We start from the raw sequence: 20,733 nt of genomic DNA on the forward strand, positions 1-20,733 counted from the left end.
TTCAAGAAACAATATTAAAATGATGAGAAACATTAAAGCCATTTTAAAGCAGGTATTTAATTTATAACACCACCTTTGACACAGATGAGACAGCTGCTCTGACTTCTAATTAATTTCTTTTCTCCTTTTTTTTCTTTTTTAAACAAAGGCAAGCCACTATCAACAAAGACTCTTTCCATTCCTTAACTGTCTGTCCTCAGCAGGTATACAATAGTATTTCCTATTTTTAAAGGATGACTAAAACCTGAAGCTAGAAAATGTCAATGTTAAAAAACCAAAAAGCTGAAACAGATGCATAACAGACAGCAAAATATTTTGAGGGTGGGAGTAATAAACAAAGAACTGAAGGATATAAAACCATCAACTTCGAACATACACATTATTACTGTTGTATATTTGAATATATATGTTTACATATTAAATATTTAAATCAAAAGACATCACCAGCACCACTAATTTCAGTGAGGGATTATTATTTTTTTGCAACAAATAAATGTATTGTTTACTTATTTATTAGTGCTGAGGTTCACTGGTTTCACTTAGCAGATATTTTATAAAGGACAAACAGCATCCATCTTGATTTCAAGCCCTACTAGATAATAATGATTAACTATTAATTATTCAAATACAGCAGATTGCAAATGTCTCTTCTGTGACACAAAAGCCATTATTATATAACTAGTTCCAGCTGCTTTGATTAAAAAAATATTTTTTTTAAAATAAAAATGTAGGAATTGCTTTAATGGAAAGTCATGCAAATGAAACGTACGTACTTTACTGTAGGAATTATGTTTTGTTGTGGTTTTAACAGTCGCAAACGATACCACAAGCATCTTCCATATACATTTCTTATATTCTTTAATCGAATTTGCTCTATAAAAACAAAGAGAAATACTGTGATTAACCAACCTGACAAAAAGCAGAATGACAAACATGCTCACTTCATCTTGGAGTAGGTAGTACAAGGTCAGTTGGAGGAATTACAAAAGGTCCAGCAATATTGGAAGAAAGAATGTTTTTATCCATTTAAGTGACACTACACATCCATAAACTTAAGAAATTGGTCAGATTATTCTCTGCTACCTAAAAGGAATCGAGTCTATGTTCCATGTGCCACATAGCAACCATCACTTGTGAATCCAGCCTTTGCCTGGCTAATGTGCACCTGTAAACTTTACTTCTGCCATTTTATACTCAACTCCAACAAGCCTCTCGTTTCAATGTCAGCTACTGTGTGCAGGAAAAAAAAAAAAAAAAAAAAACCCAGAAAACCTAACCCACTTGCAAAATGGTATTTGTATATAACTAAAGAGTACAGCTAGAGCAACAGCTACTTCCTCAATTCAAAATAGGATGCATTTTCCTCCTCTTTGAGACATCTGCTTTTTGTAAGTTACCTTCGTTTAGGTTTTTCCTGTTGAAGGGGAAAAGGAAGTAAGAGTAAGACAATACTTATTTGTAAGCCACATAGCTCAGTAATATGGGCCCTGGGCAAGGAAGTACATGCATTAACGACAAACTAGTCAAGAAGATTTCCTCCCATGTCCTTTCAGGACAGGACTGGGGCTAGAAGGAAATTGTATTTATACTGTCAACATCACCATGACAACACATGGAAGCTGTCTCTGTTAGAGAGTTTTACTTGTATTTCAGAGTTAATCAAGACCAACTTAAGTCTTGGTCAAAGTCGCCTTTTATGCTAAGAAAAGTATGGTGGAAAGCAAGTAGCCTGCACAGAATTTCTGTAAGCACTGAAATTGTATGTTATAAAGTGACTCCAATCCTGTTTATCTTTTAAGTAACTTGTCTATCCATAGACTATGCAGTCTACCTACAACACTTCTGAAGTGAGGAGGTCACTGTAATTACCCTACCTGCATAAGACCATTTTGGCCCTTTTCAGACTAAAGGAGAAAGAATTAAGAGAAAAAAATTCATCCTGCCTCAATACATTTAGATATTGCTGCTGAAAAAAGTGACTACATTTGCCAATTTATTTTAAATTTGTGAATTATCTAAATGCAGGAATTATATTAACAACTTTGATCCGATGCACATGTCAATCACATCCTAAAAAGTGTTAAATCTCAACTTTGATCTTTTAACAAGGTGATGCCCTCATCCTAACTACAACAGCAGTTATGATACAAGTAAACATTTTTCTTCAGCAAATTTCTAAAAGATGATTGTGGAATACAGTGACAACCTCTGCTTAGTTATTCTGAAGATATTGGGAGGTGGGATATGGTGCTCAGTGAGTGATCTACTTGAATTTCTAAGCAAGCACCCAATTCAGATGAAACTATAACTTCAATTTGCAGTCACCAATCTATCTGAGGCCAGAGAAACATGACCATAAATGCCAATATTGTGCACCACGAGTTCAGATTTAACCCAGATCAGATGTGACCACAGGATGGCATTTTAAACTCTGGTTGATTTGGCAGAAACGGACAGTGGTAACACAGATGACAACTGGCCACGCACAAACTAGTAAAGCGGACAAATTTTAAAGGTTGCAGAGACAAAGTACCAGAACTAGAAAAAGTGTATCGCTTATTCTGAACTGCTTAGTTCTATTAAGTATATCTTCCCCAAAACTCAGTATGACATTAAACAGCTTGATAGAATTCCTTGAGAAGGTTAGAGTAGAAGTCCCATCACCCCCAAAGAGGGAGAGATGGAGATAAGGGAGGAGAATTCAATCCCTTGCATCTGATCTAACTCTTGCAGGACTTCAAAATAAGCTTCCAAACATCTCACAATTTTGTGCAGCCAATAAACCACACAAGTATTTGCGGTTCTCCTGATCTGCAAAGATTGTTCACATACATAAAACAGGTACTAGACATGAAACTTTCTAAACAAAAAGGATATGACTAAGATTTCATTAAGCATCTGCCCACTTAGTTTCACTTGTGTAAGGCTTTAGAAAGCACCGTAAATGAAAAATTCAGAAGACAATGAAAACAGAGTTAAAATGCAACACTGATTCCCTACCAGTAGAATGCAAATTAATTTGGCATTTTCTCTTTACCATTTTTTTTCTTTTCTTTTAAGACAAATGTTGTGGGAGATCTCTATTGGTTCAGAACCAGATCCACCACAAATAGAAGTGAGCTAATTGTTACCTAAAATTAAACTATAATTTTTAATGCAAAACTAAGAGACATTACCAGCACACATAACTGGCATTTCAAAAAAAGCTGATGACATTAAAAGACTAGACAGACAATTAAGTTATGAGGACTAAAAAGCCCTGCTACAGAAAAAGGGAAGAAAATGTTCTGGGGGATTTTAAACAGTCACTGGATAACTATGAGCCGTAGCATGATGCTTTTATGAAAACGTCACTGATGGATGATATTTGAACAAACCAGGCATCACAAGCCTCATAGAAGACACGTGCTTATGTTAAGCATAAATCGCTCATTTCAAATAGTCAATAAATTCAGTTGTGCAGTGCTGAAGCAAGATGAAGCCAACTGTTCGGTTCAACCACGCTGACCCTGATCAGCTACCTGATCCAATCTGCATCACAGCCGCACAGACATTTCTGCATCACAAACAAGGGGCAGCACTGTTTTGGTAACTGCCTTAACTGACTACACTGCTTGCAGAAATACCTAAAACTAACATGAAAACGGATTACCAGTGCTCTTGGAGAAACAGAAGGTGACTAAGAGAACTTTGTTTACTTAATCCTGTAAAACTAAGCCTAACAGGATATGACTCCTTTTAGTGTTTTTACTAGGCTGTTTTTAACAAGCTGCTGTGCCTTGTCTGTAAAAATCTGTGCCACCCTGTGACACAGTGCCCCAGTTCTCAAACCTGTCTACTGCCCAGCCCCGCAAGTACCAGATGACCCTCTCGTTTCCCCCCTCTGCATCCTGCCTGCAAGAGCAGCCAATATCCTTCACCTTATCATGCCAAAAAGCTTCCAAAAGGCCCTTAGAGGAAGGCACCATGGAGAAAAAAAATAGTTGTGCAAGGTAAACTAAAGAATTGCCATAAAGCCAAATAAAAACTGACCACAGGGGAAATTGATAATAGAAACTAAAGGTGGTTTATAATAACCAGAGAACTGAGGTTTCGGAACAGCCTTCTACTAACAGCTGCAGAAGTCACATTTTGTGAACAGTCTGACAATAGCACCAAGAAAAGAAGAAAAAAAAAAACAAAAAAACAAGGCAAGTGGTGTGAGCAAAAATTAAGCCCTTTGGATAGGCAAAGAGCACACACCTAAGTCAGTTAAGGAGTCCCTGGCAATGATGTCCTGGAACAGCTATGCTGCACAGGGGGACCTCTTCAAACAAATACCAAATTAAGACATGATGCTAAGGAGCCATTGCATTTTTTACACATGCATCTGAACAACTCTGGATCAAATCTAATTACAGTTGATTAAAACATATCAACGGAAAAGCACCTCATTAATTTCTTTCCAATCTTGGGATGGCAATGGTCTCATTTGATTAACAACCCCAAAATGAAACAGGGCACTAAAAAAGATGAATGATTGTTTATAGTTATCTGTCCAGAACATAAAGAGAGAGTCCAATCTTTCCCAAATTGAGGCTAAAGTCCAGACTATTCAAATTATTCAGAGCTATCCTGAGGCACTTCCTCTGTCACATTTCATCATTAACACATATTAACTTGTGGAATTCAAAAACAGGCAGCTACTTGGGAGAAAGGAGTACAGACAGCATCACTCCCAGCTTAGGCAGAAAGCCACTGGCAAAACACCACCCTGAGTAAGAAAGCTATATTCCTGCTGTATCCAGGAAAAACAGGCTTCCTGTTTATTTACTGACAACATATGTGATTGCACCAAAGAAAATACTTATCTTGTTAGGAAGAAATTGGTGTGGGTGTGGGGGGAAGGTTATCAAGAGCTGGAATACCAGATAATTACTGTGCTTAACAAAAGCAGCAGTGTATTCCTAATGAGCAAGCTGTGGATAAATCAGGTCCTTTTTTGCTTTGCCTTCATCTCCCAAGGAGCTTCTTTTCACACAAGCGGATTTGCTGTGCCACAGAACTGGCACGCTGTCCCTGCAATATCCTGCAGACCCCAAGCACACAAGAGTAAATACATTACATGCTGCTCAGGGTAAAGCTTTGCAGTGAAATAGGAATTGTACCTTCTTTGAATTTTAGATCTGGAATCCTTGCTCTGTCAGGGAAAGAGGTTCAGAGTCTGAAAAGCAGGTAAGAGTTCTGTTTCTTCTCACTCCAGATCATGGCTCTCCATTAAAGCATAAGAGAACTTCAGACACCATCCTTTGATATGGGATTACAGGGAGACAAGTGGCTGGGGAAAATGCTTTTCCTCTAGTCAAAATGACTTCTCATTTGATGGGTAAAACCCTTAACAATAGCGAATCTCTCCTATGGTTTTTAAAATAGGTATTAAACAGCCTTGACGTAATGCATCCACAGGCTTTTGAATTAATCTTGCTAACAATAATCCATGCATCAAGGTACTGTTAAAGCACCCCTCTCAGATGAGGGTGCAGACTGCCAGTTCATTTCTGTAAATAATCTGGGGAAGCATCCTAAGCTTCCTCCATTCCCCCCCAGATTGTTCTGGATGCATCCAAAGTTCCTGAGATTTACAAACAATTTTTCATCAATACAACTCTTACTTTCACAGGGTTCTCACAAGTGCCTATTATATCTTAACAAATATACGTGAATATCCAGCCAAAACTACATCTTACACACTCTTCAAGTTCTCAAGAAATAAAACAACTTCTGGTACAAAAGGAAACCTGAGTGCCATCTCTTTCTCTTATTCAGAAAGAGCTAGTCAGGTCCTCCAGTGATACTAGTAGGTATTTTAATCCAACATTGTCTAAAGCTTTTACACAAATGAAAACAAAACCAAAACCCTAGCACAGCTAGGCTATTAATAACTAAATTGGGAAAAAGTTCATTTGTACACTAATCTGCTTATTACTTTTGGATGAAAATAAAGTAATTAGCAAGTATTTCAGAATCTTACTTCCTTAAATGTAGCTGTCCATTTGGCTACATACCTTAACTAGAGAATGACTAAAGGATCACTGACTGATCTGTAAGTTTGAGCTACAGTCAACTTGATGTTGAATCCAAAGAGGTTATGCAACATCTGAACGACAAGCACAAAGCAATTATTAGAAAAGGAGAAAAAAAAAAACTTTGATTTTTTTTTATTTGGTGACTGAAGGTTTTCCTCCTTTGTATTCCAGGTGACAATACAGGTATCAGTACAGAATACTTAAGTAAACAATTGACTCCTCTTTGTCAGAACTTACATATGCCTCTTCAATATCCAGGTCTTTAGAGATAGCGATTTTAGGATGAGTAAGCCAGAGGTGTCTGCTTTTTCTGGGTGGGTAACCCAGACCACACAGTTCTTGGGCATCACAGAACAGCTGAACATTTGAGGTTGGAAGAGACCTCTGGAGATCATCTAATCCAACCCTGCTGCTCAGAGGTGGGTCAACAAAGCAGGTTGCTCAGGGCTCTGGCTGTAAGCCTTTGAATATCTTCAAGCACAGAGACCCCACAGTCTCTCCGAGCAACCTGTTCTAGTGTTTGATCACTCTCATAGGGCAAAAAAAATTTTCTCATGTCTGTCTCAACATCTGTTCATTCACCCATCACACAATGGGTGAGGAATGCAGGGCACACAAACACAGAAGGAAGCTGATCACAGGTTGGATTTGCTGTTTCCATAGATTGCATACAACCTGTGGCCTACAACTCAGCCATGTCTGACTTAAGTTTGGTTTTGATGTTCAGCCATACTCATACGTTACTTACCCGCACACACACTGCCTTTCTGCACTTCTGTCCTGCCCCTTCATCATAAGAATGCAAAGCCTCTGGCTTCTCATACAAATATTGTCTTCAAAAACTAAGGCCTTTATAAAATGCAGCAACTGCGTATTGTTTTACTTCTCTCTGATCACCACCTCGGCAGTACTAGTGATGACTAGCAAAGCAGACACGCTTCTATCAGCACATGAGGAACACAAAGGATGCTGACAACATGGGCACTGCCAGGCAGCTCAGGAACACAAGCACTTCTGTTGCCAGAAGAATTTGTGACACACATGCTGGCATGACTTCACAAAACATGTTAAAAACAATACCACAGAAAGAACGAACCACTTCTGTGGGCAATGAGAAGGGCACCAGATAACTGGGCTACAAGACATCAAAAGCAAGATCTGGGATTCAAGTCATTTTGCAGTGAACACCATAAAGCAATACAAATACAACAGCACTGCATGAGTTTTGTTTCATTTTTAGTAACCCGTGTAGGGTAACCTAACCTAGCAGTTACTTCAGAAATTACTTCTGCCCTATTCCTTTCTGACAATGAAGCAGAAGTGGTCTTCACTGTTCTACTATTGAAAGTGCTTCAGAAGTCTTATATATTTGTTTCTGAAAAACAGAAGGATCCATTTTATCCTTAGGAATGCTTGACAAATGATCTCTACCTAGACCTTAACTTTTTTGTTTCAGGTTCTAGAAGCTCCAACAAGTGTTCCAAAAGAAAACCTAAGGGAGATTCTTTTTCATTTTTTATATCCTCCTGATGAAAAAGACAAGATTACACATTTATTGGACACAGGTAACTCTGGAAGAGAGGGAAGGGAAAGAGGTACACCTGGAATTATGTAGAAGAAAAAAGTTCTAATCAACAGAATCTTGTTTCAGCTGCAACAAACACAGGTCAGTTTTAGGAAAACACACCACAATATAAGACTATTGGCATCAGTACTCGTATCTAAAGATTATAAAAGTTTAAAAAGATCATACACTAAATTTTTAGGACAACCAAAAACTAACAAAAAACCCCTCTAATTTCCAGAATAAATGGAAGCCAGTGGTTTTCCATCATTCTACCTCAAACAGTAGGAAAGAACAGAGCTACATCCTAGCCTCCCGCGTCCTTTCTGCCTTCAAACTACTAAGAAAAGCAAAGGCAGCAACTCTAAAATACAGCTCCAGTGGCCTCCGTCAGAAAAAGAAATATGAGGAGGTGCATATGAAACATTCTGCCCACCAGATGCAGACAATTCACCCAAAGGAGAATGCTGCTTGGTTTCAAAAGAAAAGGACTTCTTTCAGCAATGAACACAGAGTTCTGCATCCTAGGAAATGCCAAGATCACTTTAAAGACAGACTTTCACAAACTTATTTGCAGCATGTTATCCTCTCTCTACCCCTGCCTTCGAAACTTGAATGCATCAAGAGATGCAAGTAATACATATAGAATGCAAGTCTTGAGTAAAGGTTATGACCCAAGCATACCGTGGCTCTAAGCATTAAACCTGTTCTGTTAAAACTGAGGGTAACAGGCTCAGCTGAAACACTGCTCTTGAGAGTTTCTGATTTTGCTCTTTTTTATTCAGTTCTACAGTTTTAATCCTCTAAACTGTGCACTAAATAGGTTCCTGTTGCCTTTCAACAGCTATGTATATGTATACATATATGCAAAGTATACACATACATATGCAAAAGGTGAAGTCTTGGACTTTTTCGTACTTCAACAATCACAGAAATTAAACAATTGCATGGACAATTTATTTACTGAGGACTTGAACTGGGGCGCTCTGAAAATTTACTTTTTTAATCACAGAATCATTTCTCAGATAACAGGTGATAAATACAAGTATGAAAATGCTACTCTACTGCCTTACTAGGCCATTTTTGCTTAACTCTATTGACATTTTCCTTGGTAATTATTGTAAAATAGACTCCACATGGATATAGTATGGTATCCAGGAATAATTTAAATATCACAGGATTAGGAAAAAACCCTACATTTACTTTCAAAAGAAACCACTGACAAACACTGATAACAGTATTTTAAAGCAGTAACCCATCTTCCCTAGCAACTAAGAGGCAGGATTCAAACTCATAGTAACTCACAAAGTCAGCAACTCCTCTGAAGTACTAAATAATTTCAAACCTTATTGTAATAGGATTGACTTCTAGTGTGAAACCCCAAATTATGAGGCATGAAGCAAATTAAATTGATTTAAAAGCATTCTAAAATACAGTTGCTTAAATCCAAAAGCCTTCAAATGACCACTAGTGTTTCAGTTAAGATTACCCTTTTTTTTTTTTTTTTAAACTGGAAAGCACATTTCAGGACTTTGAACTGACCATATCAGTGAAGAATTAAATTATCTGAATAGATGCTTTCTAATTTTAATGTCTATTATTATAAGAATTGTCCTCATTACCCCAAGTTTATCTATAAGGAGGTCATGTCTAAGTTAGCCTCTTCACTAAAATGTTTATAGCTGAATAATCTGACCCTAGTTATTTTCAAAGAGATTTTTTTCTGTCTAGTAAATATTCATAGAAATAATCAAAAAATGTCATGTGTTTTGAGTAACATATTGTTGTTAACTGTTAAAACTGCAAGCAGTTCATAAACTGCAGGAAGTCCTGTGAAAGACCTTAATAAGGTTTCTGCTTTTCTAGAGCATGTTTTGCAGCAACTAGATAAAGCGTAAAAGGGACAAGAAGTAACCCAACTTTTCATTCACACACTGTTCCACACATTTGCTGACCAAAGGATAACATTTGTTACTGAAGAGTTTAATAAATAGCAACATAAGATGATTCAACATCTTGAAAGTTAACTTCTTTTCAGAGTTTACTTACTTGGACTTTCCGTTTAGTCAGCCTTGCTGGTCTCAGGGCACAGTTCCACATTACATTGCTTCTAATCAAGCCATTTCCAAACCTTCTCCTTCCTATTAGTATACAGTCTCATTTGTGCTGACAAAACTGTCAGTGGGACTAACTATAGTAACTTTTAAGCTACATCACCTAATTATCAGATTTACAGTAGAGCTAGACCTACAGGTGCATCAGCAAAACTTTAATGGAATCTGAGAGGAATCAGAAAACTGGCCATTTTAATATGGAACGACAGCCACATGAGTCAAGGTTAACAATCTTAGATTAAATCAACAATGCTGGGCTCCAAGACTTACACATCCTTAATTATTAGCTTTATTTTATCAATTTGGTGGGGTGAGGAAACCAGAACACATTCAATCCAAAACAAATGTAGACAAAAGTCACTTAGCATACCACCAATCACTAAAAATGCCTGTATTCAGCATTGTTCTGATGCACACCTTGAAGAAACTATAATACAGGACACAGAATTAGCAGACACAGGGATAAGTACCATACATCCCTTTATCATCAGTGGGGCTTTTATAAAGGGAAGGTGAGCTTTACAAACTTGCGTCCTCTGAAGGAAGTAAACATATGGAAGAGGAGATCCTACTGATACAGTCTGTGGTTTCCAAAAGGCTTTTGAAAGGTTCCTATTAGAAGTCTTTCAGGACAACCATCTATTGCAAAAATATGTGACTAGAAGATGGAGTGAATAGCCAATTCTCACAGCAGAAGAAAACCGCCAGCAGTTCTACAGAAGTCTATGTTGAAACTATGATACTCGCATTTCACTAATAAGTAACCTGGGTAAAGGGTTGAGCAGTAAAATAGAGCTTCTGGATGATATTAACTTATTTGGGTAACAAGGGCAAGGGTATCCTGAAAAATTGTAAAGATCAAGCAAGTGGCCTACAGCATGGCACATGGAATTCACAGCATGAAAATGTGAAGAGCAATGGGGACTATCCTAATTTTATATATGTAAGGGCTGACCATTACCTCTCAGGAACGTAATCTTGATGTTGTGAGAAACTGTTCTATGAAAACCTCAGCTGAGTGCTTAGTAGTTATATAAAGCAAAGCAAATGTTTAGAGCGTTCCTGTGAGGGAAGGAAGAGAACATTATTCTACCACATAAGCTTAAGGTATGTACAACCTTGAGTATGATGCACAGTCCTAGTCCCCACCTCTCAAAGAAGGGCAACTAGAAAACATTCAATTAAGATGAACAAGGGCCATCGAACATATGAGAAGATTTATGTTCAAAATATAAGCTACAAATCTTTCAGCTGGGAGAGAGAAAAGTGTAAGGAGAGGTAACGGAAGGCTGTAAAAAAACATAAGCGACAGCCAGGATTGAATATTTGCTGCCCCTTCCAGTAGAGCAAATAAGGATTGTCAAATAAAATCAGAAGCAGATGCAAAACAAAGGTGATTATTTGCAGTGTGGGCAGCAGAGCTGGTGAACTCCTTGCCACAGGATGGTACAGACGCTACGCTAAAGTCACTGAACTGAAAACCATTGGAAACTGGGAGAATATGCAAAGGAAGCACCATTTATGCTTGCCATGTTATACCCTCATTGAGGCATACACTTTTGTAATATCATGTAAAGAAGACATCTGACCTGACACAGTATACTCACTCTCTCATTTCTCAAAAAAAAAAATTGCTATTTGAAACTTTATTGGTAAGCCTTTGCAGAAGTCACAATGCTAGCAAATATCCTAGTTTCAAATAGCTCAACCAGCCAACCAAGGTAAAGGCATCTTTTGAATCTAAAATGCATCACCTCCAGCAGATATATATTTAGAACGTTTGCAAGTAATTTTCTGTACAAGGGAAATATTAAGTGAAAATCTCACAACACCTCTTCCATCTTCTCAGCTGTACCCTTATTTAAAAACCGGTGCAGGGACGAATCTTTTTGCTCAGTAAAGAAATGAAGCACCTAATTGGGTTTCGCCCTACTCTTGATACGGTCCAACCAGCATGACCTCTCTCACCATGAAATGCAGGCACATCTGTGTCAAGTCTTGGCTAACAACTGAGGGAAAGGACTACAAATCCCTCAGTGGGAGAAGGAAGCACCTCAGGGTAAAAGGACACAGCAGCAGCCCCAGTCTAGACTTGTTCAAATTGCTGCAGATCTGCACCCTTCTTCACAGGCATGAATTTGAAGAACAAAACCAAAAAAAGTCACGCCCCAAAAAACCCACCCCCAAATCCTCACTTTGGAATCACTGTTGATCCCATTCCTCATCATTTACCCTGTTCCTCTCAAATTCCTGCTCCTCCCGCAAGAATGGTTTAGCTGCCTATGAAACCATAACTGAACCATCACACTACCCTTGAATGTATCAGGTTAAACAGTGCTAACTTGAAGTGTCGTCTATATCAGTAGTCAAGATATTCTTGCAGCAAGTAGAAAATGAACAACAAGGTATATAATAAAACTTTTACAACGTTGTTTTCATAAGCTTCCATAACAAAAGTTGAATTTAAAAAAAAAAATAGAAACAGCTTTATTTTCATGTACATGTAATGAGAGATAAAGTTCTTTAATAGCTTGATCTTGATCTTGCAACAAAAAGCTTTTCAGAATTAAGTGTTCTGGACAGTCTTGAAACTACTCAACTAATCTCTAATACAGGATTATTAATTTTATTTTACTGCTAGGAGGCTACAATGCTTATAATAAGATTACAATACTTCCAAAAAATTCCATGAAAAGACATGCCTTTTTTCCAAATAACAGAGCAGTTTAGATAACTCTGTCCAAATGCTTTGTTTTGAAAAGTATTTTTAGAGATAATTGCTAGGCATTACTAATGACATCTCATGATGTTTGCCCTTTCTTCAAATGTTTCTGCAAAAACCCCTACTGCTTCCAAACAGCAATACAGTAAAAAATTAAAATAGTATGAAGTATCACCATTATATTCTATTCTCCCTTTTAATAGTCACCTAACAAGCTGTATTTTTCTGAACTTGAAATTATTTAAGTTAACCATAGTACACTCAATCTCTCAATACCTCAAAAAATTTCAATTTATATGTAATAACAGTTCTTAAACACATAACTGAGTTTCACTGACTCTCCTCCCACTTCCTGACACAATGCTCAAAGGTTGTATTAACAGGAGAGGATAAGCACACATACATATGGGCATAAAATGCTTATATTCATGATACCAAGTTTTCACACCCATGCTCATCCACCACATTAGCGTTAGCAATGAGTATGGCATCCTGTGTTTTCATCCTGTCCTTTACCAGCATCCTGTACCTCTATCCTGTACTACGAAATACCAAAATGCTGTGAAATACTTTTGAGGTAAGTTTAGTAAGATTTCAATGAGCTGTAAGCAAGGACAGGGGTCACAGTTAACCCACTCCAACCAATCTTGTCTCACCAGAGGATTACAAGCAGCACAGAAGAATTTTACCCCAGAGTGGGAGCAACAGTATTAGGTGCACTTCCTCTCCCGCAGCTGCTGTAAGGTGCAAGTGCTCATTACTCCATTACAGATAAAACAGAAATGCTGCCTGCATTCTCTACATTGGCTTGAGTCATATCCAAATTGCAGACTCACTGTTTGTCCTTAAAGAGCCAAATAAACTTTATAGCCTCAGTTCCTCTACTTCCATCTTAAAGCAGGGGATTAATATGGATCTCTGAAGACAGCCTCAAGATCTACAGATGAAAAATGCACCAAAAAATTACAAAGAAACCTTCCTATTTACACTACTACATAGAGATATCCAGTATAATGAGCAGATATACAGAGAAGTATGGCTTCTAATACAGTAAACCTTTACAGAAGGACTTTTTCAGGATTTCTATTGAGGTTTTGAACATGGGTGCCAAGTATTACCCATCTACAGTAGTATACAAAAAACCCTACTGCTTCAAAATAGCAATATAGTAAAAAATTAACAAAATAGTATTAAGTATCACCATTATATTATATTCTCCCTTTTAATAGTCACCTAGTAAGCTATATTTTTTAAGTATTTCTGTACTTTGCCCAGCCTCAACACAAAAGGTTTGGAATAGAACAGGAGATCTCAAACTACCTATGCTACTTCCTAGAGGCACAGCATCTTCAAAGATTAGCAGGGAATAGCATCCTTTAACCAGATTTGTTTAAGTTTTTCTTTTTGCCTAGTGTTCTTCAATAAAACTTTAGCTACATCTCAGAAACAGAAACATTTGAGAGGGGAGGGTGCAGGGGAAAAAGGCTGGTGAGCAACAGGACAACATATAGCTGGGGGGGATGGAGACCAACAAAAAAAAAAAAAACCACCACCACACTTCATATGGATTTCTATCACAATGAAAGTAAACTGAACAGCTTTTATCCATTTCATATCAGTATTTTTTCCTAGACACAAAAATGCAGCAGCTCATTTTTTTCCATTCCTACAGTAGGTTTTTCTGTTCTTACACTTCAAGAAGGAAGATCCATGTTCCAAGCAGAATAGCTCCTACAGCTTCTTTTCTCTCAGAGATGAGACTACAAGAGAAAGCGTTCATTAAGGTTATCCTTGCATTCACAGCTATTATTCTTTGGGGGTTTTGAACTGTTTTCAACGTCTTTTTCTGTTCGAGTTACTGTAAAAGATTCAGGATAGAGACTTTTATTCTTTCCAGCAGCTTTGTAACACATTATGAATACCCAGTGCCCTAAAACAGGATAATTTATTTAATGTAGACCTAAATCAACTCAAAAATTGGATGAAATGACAAGCTTTCACAGATACATGTACTTAACTATGAAGCACATCACAATCTACAAGCACCTGTTTCAGCACAGCTTTATAATTATGTGTCTCAATTCAGCAGCACAGGTATAAGTCAAAAAGTACACAAAGTTCAGCACACACATCAGCATTGTACAATAACTGGTGTATTATCCAACTAAATTCATTCACCTCTTGCTCTCCATTTCCTTTCTAGATGCTGGTTTAATCCACACAAGCCTACAGTGAAACTGGTTCAAAGCAGGTCCAACAACATAAAGATATTTGATGGGCATTTATCCATCCCTAACTGCTGAGAAAAAACATCTTTTTTTTTTTTTCAACTCTTACTATTAACTTTTTGAAAAACAACTCAAAAATTCTCATTTCAGAAAATACTTTTTAGTTAAGAAATTAATCTGCACCAGAGTTACTTTTTAACAACTGTATTTTTTCTTTCAAATCAAGAACAGTCCTTGCAATAGTTTTCCTCACAGTAATTATGTTAAAGTTATACCAATATTTAGCCAAAATGCAAGTAATCCACAAAAAGTATGAACTGGTTGGGTTTTTTTTAATAATACAACACATATACACACATCTATGTTTTAAAGATACAAGTCAAGGATAAACAACATGGCAGTTTCACCATCATCACCACCAAAAGAATCAGTCTTCTCCCCCTCCAAGCTCAGTCACATCCTGCACCATCCCTGACATCCACAAAGTGAATCCTACCCAGAAACTAATACACATTCAAAGTAACACACACAAAATGCGCCAAAAATTAGTTTTAGCTCAAATGAATTCCTTCCAGTCCCTCACGCTGCTCAGGTGCTCCCTTTGGCACAAGGGAGGGGAAGAAATACAAGACTTGCTCTGTTAGAACACTGCTACCTTGAAGCAGTTATGAAACTGCAGCCCAAGACATAAAGCTGAACAATTAACCTTTTACAAGAGCCTTATTAGCTTTACAATGAACACCAAGGAGATAAAGTCTTTGGGACAAATCTGTTTTACAAAGTCAATTACCTGCTTGTTTGGTTTATCAAAGCTGAGGTAACGAAATTATAGGATAGTTCACAGGGCGACTTCCACACCACAGCAAAACCCTCTCAAATATAAGTATTGATCCCTACTGCAGGCTGCAGCAACACTTCATATGGACTCTCTCAGAATGCCTGGAGAAAGCAGGTTTAGACACACAGGAAATAAAAGCAGCTCAAATTTTACTCAGGACTTGAGAGAGACAAGTTAAATCATGCTGTTCTTCAAGACAGTAGTATTGAAAAGGCCTTTCAAAAGTTTATTTTAAAAAGAACTAAGAGCAAAATCTTAATGGCTTGCCAAAAAGCTATCCCGCTAAAAATCTGACATTAGGCAACACATTTTGAATATTCTCGAAGTAGTAAAGCAGTACAGATAATTCTTACTTTCCAATCTTCACTATGGCAAAACCAAACACTATTTTTTATTATTATTGTTTTTATTTACTCTATGGGCATTTACTACAAAACCACAGCACAGAACAAATCCTAAAATGTTACGGACCATCAGCGATTCCCAGATTTTTGGTGCTAAACCTCACTTGAAGAGAGCCATTAACGTTTTGCACTCTCGATCCTCTCCTTCCGCTGGCGCTCCCTACTGTATCAAGTACCAGCAATCTATGGCATTGTATTTGTAGAATGAAGCAGGAGGCACTGAAGGCTCAACCTCCACGCTATAAGCACTTGACTCTTGCTTCAGACTAGCCCTAGTCCACTCTCACAAAACAACGTGTGGCTGAAGCACATCTTCCAACCTAGTTTTCAGCAGAAAAGGAATCTGCTCTGTGTCTTTCGGGTACTCTGGTTCACATTGCGAATGGGTCTTGAAGTGAGGAGGACAGGCATGTGATTTGCTTCAAAAGTTCACTCCGATCCAGCCTTCTCACTCCTGGCAGGCTGAAACAGCTAGCCAGTCCACCTGGACCTCACCAACTCTGCCCAGGGCCACAAAGGCATCTCTGCGCTGGACTTTCTAGCACAGGTACGACAAAGCACAATTTCAGAACAAAAATGTTAGCTGGTCCTACATGGAGAGAGCAAAGGTCTTGGCCGAGCTTATTCAGTTTGGCACCGTCCTGTTCCTCACTGGTTGGAAAACCTGCTCTTAATTAGTATCAAAATAAACATCTCTTATCAAAGTCTAGATATTCCTGCTCATTACAGGATCAGAAGCTAACAGTGCTGGAAAATTTCTCTTCTGAAGACATAGGTCTTCTCTTAGCTTCTGAAATTATACATGTGTTTTGGGTTGTTCTGTTGTTTTTGGTGAACTATTCTAAAAGCAAGAAGTCATAGCTAAACAATTGATACTTTGCATCATCACGAGGTTTTAATTAATTCCCGAAATCCGGTTCAAATGCTGGAACAGGTATGGCTGAACACATAGGAAGCTGTATGAAGAGTATTCAGAGAATTCTGCTGGCAACGAGTGGCAAAAGAGCCATACACTTAAACTAGAACAAGACAATGAAGCACGGGAGCATTCCAGTAGTCCTGAATGTGATCTGCACAACACCTCAACTCTTTGTTCAAAAAGAGCCTGCAGAACAGAACACAACCAGAAGACTGTAGGCACACTATTGAACCATATGCTAAAAATTGGTCTATACTCACATTTTAAAATCCATTAAGACAATTATGAGGCTGAAATCATTCTTTCATTTCCATTCATTGCCATGACTGGTGCTTTTCACTTAGTTGAGTCATTTTTGTACCAACAGCATAATAAAATCTACTTTGTGTTTTGGAAAGTATGGTTTGATACAGCTTTGTAAGAATCCAGCACTAATTGCAGAACGATATGCAGCAGGCCCTCCACACACTTCACAATGCTGACTAGAAGGAAAGAAATGAGCAACATTTAATGGCAGGCCTATTTGGAAACTGGGTACAACCCATATAGCATATTCCAACGTTAGGTTTTCATTTTCTGCCATTCTGTAAGGATACCTGAATATCATATATAAGGTTAGTAAAGCATTTCCAAGTTTGACAGCATTTCTATGGCTTTTCCTGCTTCTGTTAGCCCCTTGAAACTGAAGTTAATGGCACCAAGTGTCACTGCTGGCCATACCATTCTGCACAGCATCTCAACTAAGTCACATCATTTTTCCCAAGAAGCAGCTGCTAAGAACTACGGAGGAAATAAAACATTATTCAAGAGAAGGAGCTATTTTCTCCCCCCACCTCCCACCCTTCACCAGAACAAAAATAAAACAAAAATCTTGAGTTTTGGAGAAGGGTTACAGAAGTAAAGTCATCTCCTCTCTTTGATCCCCCGCTCCTTAAAAACAACCCAAAGATTACAAAATGTCCTCAACAACAGTAACGCCTTCCTCTTGCAACAGTCAGGACTCAGAAAGACAAGGCAGAGAAACCTTTCTTTGCAACAGAAAGAACTAACTCCTCAGCCGTACAACAGGTAGTATCTGGAGGGCAGAGATCAATCCTCCAAAGAGGTTCCCTAGCCAGTGCCCTGTCAGAAGCCACAGGCATGTCTGTCAGCAACCAAGATTGTAAACAGCTATGTTTTAGCATCAAACCAGCATTTTTCATCATTCAGTATTTCTTTTACATATAAAACTAAGTTAAACAGAACCACACAAGCCATTTAAAATGGCATACAAAGACACAAAATAACCACCACACACTGAATGTAAAAAGATGCAGTGAATGAAAGGGATTCTTCTCAGATTGCAAAACACAAGTGTTCTTGAAAGGTCAGTAGTTTCAGCGACAGGAATCAGCATCAAGCGTTCCTGTTCTACTGAGCATGTAATATCCTACCTCTAAACACTATTTCTACAGCCTTTTTCATCTCAAAACTGCAGTTTAAAATGTGTTCCTGTGCAGCCTATATATCAACATGCCTTCTCCTTCCAAGAATAGAGGGATGCAGGAAAAACAAATAGGGAAGCGGCTGTGGAAATGAAATTCAGAAGTATTCAGAGAAACTTTCTAACATTGCTTGGGGCCACAAAACATCATCCCGAAGGGCGGAACAGAAATCTAGCACTTTGGACATTTAACCATGACTTGCAATGGGAAAAATTAAAGCCCCGTTTTCACGCTCACTGTGACCTTACAGCACATAAAAGCAGAGCCTTGTAACTTTTCCTCTTTGGCCTCAACTCAACAGTTCATTCTTTTCCCACGATGAAAATTTAGGTCATCCGCCCTGAAACGCCCCGAGAACACACACACACACACAAAAAAAAAAAAGAGTCCAAAACACAAAAACCCCAAACAAAGCGTTAGACCCCAGCGCAGCAATGACTCTGCAGGAGCAGAGGCGCGGAGCAGAGCGCGCTTTCGGGGAGGCGGGCTCGGACCCTCCCGTTTGCCGCCTGCCCCCGGGTACCGCTAAATGGCTGACAGCGACTGAAACGCGAGCCCGCCGCTCTCCCCCCACCCCGCCAGGGCCGGCAGCCCCCGGGGTCGCGTTTCGCCGTGCTCCCCACAGGGCCGGCCGAGGCGCCCCAGGCGGAGCGGAGCGGCGCCGCCGAGGGCCCGGCCCGGCCCGGCGGGAGGCACGGCCCGGCCCGGCCCGGCCCGGCCCTGCCGCGGCTGCGGGGGGCGGAGGGGGACGGAGGGGGAGGGGACGCCCGTAGCGGCGGGCGGAGGCGCAGGCCGGGCCCCGGGGCAGGGCCGCCGCTCACCGGCGTGCTGGTCCCGCGGCCACAGGTAGTAGGTGGCGGGGATGACGATGAGCCCCACGAAGCTGGTGAGGAAGTAGAAGAACGTGTTGCCGCTGTCGTCGTACTGGAACTGCTGCCCCGCCATGGCCGCTCAGCGCCGCGCCGACCGCCTACACACACACGCACCACACACCACGCACGCACACCCCGCCGCCACCGGCGGCCCGGTCTCGCCGTCCCGGCTCGCGCGGGGCCGAGCCAGCCGCTACGGGATCCCGCGAGAACGGGCGTCTCGCCCCCGCCCCCTCCCGGGCACCGCCGCGGAAGGAGACGTGTCACTCGGCAGCCACCATAGCCGCTCGGGCGTCACGGGCGGCGCGCGCGCACGCGCCCGCCCTCCCACGGCACCCCCCCCCAGCCCGGCCGCTGATTGGCTTGCCGAAAGCCCCGCCCCTCCCCTTCCGCCGCGCTGCGAGAGCCGCCTGAGCAGAGCCGGGGCGGGGAGGGGGAGGGCGGTCCCCTCCGGTTTCCTCACGTCCCCGGCGTGTCCCCCTCCCTGTCGCCGACCCGAGGGGCGTCGTGACTCTGCCCGCCTCCCGCGGGCGGGTGGCCGAAAGCGATGGCCTGCAGGGAGCGGGGTGCTGAGCCCCGCCTTGCCCGCGGGCCGCCGCCTCTTCCCCACAAGATGGCGCCCCTGCCCCGGTGTAGCGACCCGGCCGCCTCCCGGTGTTCCCTGCCCTCGTCCCCGGGAGAAAGAGGTGTCCCCGGGAATTGCTGGGGCCTTGAGGCCGGGGAAGGGCGCGACTGGCGTTTTGCGGCGTGCGGAGGAGTTTGTGGGAGCAATGCTGGTCTTACCGCAAATGCGGTTGGAGCTGGGCTGCTGTGCGGGAGCGGCTGTGGTTTGCGCTGGACGTGAGGCCGCTGGGGTCGGCGAGGGGAACGGGAGCGAGCGGGGAGGGCTGCAGGACTAGGGCTAGGGAAGAGAGGAAGGCCACGAGAGTAGAAGCCGGGAAGCAGCATTCAGGGAGTAAATACGGGACCAGAAGGCACGGTGTTCTTAAGATGTGTAAGAACTTGGGTAGGGAAAGTAGTTCAGTCACACAAAGTCCTCAAGATTTGGAGGGTGGACCCTGAGCAGCCATGTGAGGGCAAACATTAAAAAGTATCTAATTCTAAATTTGGTTGCAGGAATGATCATGCTCCACAAGAGGATGTGAACCTAAAGGTGTGAAATCAAAAGGCAGATACTGTGTTGACATTCATCACACCATTAATGGCAAGTTACCTCTTCAAAGCAGAAAAGGTAGCAACCTTTTGCCCATTTGTACCCATTCATGAGAATATGCCCGTCTCTACAGCTTCACAGTCCAGCGTACAGCCACTCATAAAAGTGATCTCATAAATATCTCACAGTTCCAGTACTTGTAAATTCAGACTATGGGAAAACATGACACAGAGGTGGTGATGGCATCACATGCAAGGGAAGCATTAGGCCTACCTTAGCGGGAAAGAAGTGCTGTCCCAACATTAAAGAAGACTAATGTCGGAAGTGGAGAGAAAGGTAATAATGCCACAACCAATGAGTGGCACCAGAT

The 20,733-nt window shown here is 40.7% G+C and overlaps 1 protein-coding gene across 1 annotated transcript in view; it reads right to left on the reverse strand.

Moving 5' to 3' along the window:
• SEC63 (SEC63 homolog, protein translocation regulator) overlaps positions 1-19,485 on the reverse strand; it is a 60,631-nt gene extending 41,146 nt beyond the window's left edge. Inside the window, exons 1-2 of the mRNA XM_069804986.1 lie at positions 19,160-19,485; positions 774-873 (exon numbers count right to left, since the gene is read on the reverse strand). Coding sequence (XP_069661087.1) covers positions 774-873; positions 19,160-19,283 — 224 coding nt within the window. The 5' untranslated portion in view covers positions 19,284-19,485. The remainder of the gene's footprint in view (positions 1-773; positions 874-19,159) is intronic.
• Positions 19,486-20,733: the final 1,248 nt, after the last annotated feature.

This window comes from Haliaeetus albicilla, chromosome 17 (assembly GCF_947461875.1).
Source record: "Haliaeetus albicilla chromosome 17, bHalAlb1.1, whole genome shotgun sequence".
In the NCBI taxonomy this organism is placed as follows: Eukaryota; Metazoa; Chordata; class Aves; order Accipitriformes; family Accipitridae; genus Haliaeetus; species Haliaeetus albicilla.